Here is a 3769-nt window from a genome sequence, read left to right on the forward strand (position 1 = left end):
GTTTTCTCCATGGTGCAGATGTAGTAAGTGCCTGCCTGAAAAGGCTGTTGAGGATGAAATAAAAGGAAAGAATGCATGAAAAGGGCTTAGTCAATATATCATTCTTGCAGTGCCCATTCAAGATAGCTATTAATTGTGATAAAATGTCAAAAATGAAGGGAAGGAAATTACTCTAAATATTATTAGTTGTTATTTCCATGTGATATGATTATGGGCAATCTTGCTTTTTGTTTTTATACTTTTCTAAATTTGTTAGCTTTTGGAATGAATATGAGTTACATTTAAAAAAATAAAACTATAAACTTCACACATGTAACCAGTAATCATGAGTAGTGATTTTCCCCTCCTATTAGGTGAAATAATTATATTTGTACCTTTTGTAAAATGGAGAATTCTTTGTCTCATTCCCAACCATACCACTTTGTTAAAATGATAAAGTACACTTATCCAAAAATGATTGTATCACAAGAATCTTTAATGTTTACATTAAAGTTTACTCATGGTAGGGTTGTATGTATGTTTAGCAAAGTGTGCCAAGTGCCCACATTGAGACCAGTTCAGTTCAAATCAGTTCATTCCACACAGATGTTTCCTGTGCCCAGCAAGGTCAGAAAAACAGGGGCCTTGACTTTTCTCTTGGTTAGGCCAGCTTTGCTGGTGAGTTCTTCCAAACTCTCCAGGAGCAGTCAACCCCCATACACATCAACCGTCCCATATAAAAGAATAAGAAGGGCATTTTCTCAATGTATTTCATCATTTTAGCACATCTCTGGTACAAAAAGCCAAGAAAGGTAGCACAAAAGCAAAAGCACCAACAGAGCTTACTTATAAACAAACATGCATAAATCCTAAACACTACTCAATAGTACCCAAATGAATACAACATTGCATTAAAAGGTATAAAAGCACTGTACTGAAAACTTAAAAGTTACACGTGAATACTGCACTGTAAATCCTGAATACTCTAACGACCCACCCCCACCCTTCCACAGCCCTGGTGAGGGTCAGAAACCATTAATCTGCCTCAAGACCTTGCTAGTCCTCAGAGACACTGCTACGGGGGCAGAAGGCACCAGGATTAGCCTCCCGCAGAGCTCTGGCCTCCTCCAGAGCTTCTCTGTAACGGGAAGGCCAAGCCTGGGGGTCTTTCTTAAAGACCCTGGCCAGGAACTCCATGATTTGCATCTTGGTAATTTCACGGCTGGCTCTGGAACCCCAGAAGAACTCGTACTCGGGAGGCTCAACGTAGGGTACGCGTTGGTACTTCAGGTAATTCTGCTGGACGAACTCCTCGGTGATGAGCTTTCTCACATCTCCGAAGGTGGAGTGCTTCTTCCAGGGCCGCAGCCCCAGGATGCGCAGCACATTCCAGACGGCACTCTCTCTGGCACCGCGGCCCTTCACGTAGATGAGGCTCAGGATCATGAGCAGGAGGCCTGTCATGGGCATGCGATTGCTCAGCGCCACCCTGTCCAGCTCCTCGGGATCCAGCGCTTTGACCAGCGCAAACTCCATCGTGCGCAGATTGGTCAGCCTCAGGTGCAGCCCAAACACTCGGGCGAGAATGAGGCTGGTGCGCCTGAGGATGCTTCTGCACCATTTCTTGTAGGTGCCGATGACATCCTTCACCATGTCTGGAAACCAGATGATCATCTTCTTCTGGTCCTTGACCAGCACGTACCACATGAGCTCGTGTGCCTTCTGCACCAGCTGGGCCGGGGCGGGCGGCGCTGGGCCGAGCTGGGCCGGACTGAGGGACCGGAGGGCGCAGCCCTGCTCCGCGGCCTGCTGCAGGGCCTTCGGGTCGCCCTCGTCGCTTGGGGACTGGGGCGGCGGCACGGCTTGAGGGGCGGCCGTCGGGCCTAGAGGAGGGCTCTGTGGCTCTGCGAGGGTCGCGGCCGGAGAGGCTGTCGGAGGGACTCCCACTGGAACCCCTGGGCTGTCATGCATCTCGGAGTTGGGGGCCTCGCCTGCAAAGTTGGGGTCACTCAGATCCTTACTTTGTTCCGACATGTCTGCGCTGTCTGACACAGGTAGGGCCTCTCGGTCCCGGAGCTCTTCGAACCTGCACTCCCTCCACGGACTCCTGGAGAGGAAGTGCGCGTTGCTGCGCGCGGCGCCTTCCGCAGCGGCGGGCAGGGCGGGGCAGCGGCGAGAGGGGACATTGCGCCTGCGCGTCCGCAGCTATAGGCCGGACAGCCAGGGCGGGCGGGGCCGTGTGGGGCGTCTGTCCGGGGCTGGTCTGTAGACAGACCTCCCTTGGGACAGCAAGAATGACCCTCAGGTTTCCTGTTTGGGCTAAGGAAGTCATGGGCGGGAGAGGAGGGAGATGGATGACCACTGGAGAAGGAGCAAGTTTGAGGGGAAGGGTGGTAACCTAAGTTTCTGAGATGCTGAAGTCAAGTTTATTAGGAAATGTTAACTTGGGTATATCCAGAATTAAATATAAGAGTCCCGGAGAAAGGACTAGGGGAGTGTGCCAATTTGAGTTTTATATGTATGAATCAGAGGGACAGTAGGATTGTCCAGGAAAATATGTATACTGTAAAGAGGATGTCTGAGATTGGAATCCTGAGAAATACCAATAAAAACTGATTTGAATCCCTCCCTACCAAATGAGAGGGGCTATAAGATAAGGAGAAATGTGGAATTTAGTTACTGTTATTCCCTATCAATCCATGAGAAATTTGAACTTTTTGGAGGTAACAGATTTATAACATTATTAGTGTTTTAATGCCCCTGGATTTTGGTTTTCTATTTCCCTTGGGTCACTTTGATTCCATTTTAATTTTTCTATTAAGATTCCACAATACAAAGATTGCCATATTTATCAGCACACACTTGTATGATAGTCTTTTTCCCTGTTTGCCCTGTGCCCTCATTCCCCTGATTACTGCTACTACCTCCACTCTGTGTTCATGTGGAAACTTATCTTCTCACAGGACCCCCTCAGGCAGAAACTGACTCTTCCTGTTGGGACTCACACCCAAATATTCCTGATTTTATTTTTTTTAACATAGGTTCCATAGATAATATCTGGCAGCCTATCTCAGGTGACCAAAGGTATGAGATACCACATACTGGTGGCCTTGTTTTCCAAGTACAGAAAACTGATCCACTATGGGCAAAGGCAAAGCTGGCACTCCTAGAGGACATCCATGAAAATAAGGGGTCATTCTATTTTTTTGTTTTTTGAGGCACCTCTGTGCTGTTCTCCAATTTGCACTAATTTACATTCCCACCAACAGTGTATGAGGGTTCCCCTTTCTCCACATCCTCACCAGCATTCATTATTTTCTATATTTTTGATAAAAAACATTTTAACTGGGATGATATGATATCTCATTGTAGTTTTGATTTACATTTCTCTGATGACTAATGAAGTTGAACATTTTTCCATACACCTGTTCCAGCAATCCCATTGCTGAGTATATATCCAAAGGTGGGGGGGATTTCAGTATATAAAAAAGATATCTGCACTCCCATGTTTATTGCAGCATTGTTCATAATAGCCAAGATATGGAACCAACCCAATTATCCATCAATGGATGAATGGATAAATAAATTTTGGTACATATACAATGGAATATTATGTGGCCACAAAAAAGAATGAAATCCTGCCATTTGCAACAACATGGGTGGAACTGTAGTGCATTGTGTTACATGAAATAAGCCAAGCACAGAAAGACAAATCTTGTTGTTCTCACTTATATATGGGAGCTAAATATTAAAACAATTGATCTCATGGAGACAGAGAGTAGAATGACAG

General features: G+C 46.0%; 1 protein-coding gene across 1 annotated transcript; it reads right to left on the minus strand.

Moving 5' to 3' along the window:
* Positions 1–454: 454 nt before the first annotated feature.
* Positions 455–2151, minus strand: NDN (necdin, MAGE family member). The gene has a single exon (XM_045560840.1). The coding sequence runs from the start codon at positions 2011–2013 to the stop codon at positions 1036–1038; it is 978 nt and encodes a 325-aa protein (XP_045416796.1). The 5' UTR covers positions 2014–2151; the 3' UTR covers positions 455–1035.
* Positions 2152–3769: the final 1618 nt, after the last annotated feature.

This window comes from Lemur catta, chromosome 9 (genome assembly GCF_020740605.2).
Source record: "Lemur catta isolate mLemCat1 chromosome 9, mLemCat1.pri, whole genome shotgun sequence".
Classification (NCBI taxonomy): Eukaryota; Metazoa; Chordata; class Mammalia; order Primates; family Lemuridae; genus Lemur; species Lemur catta.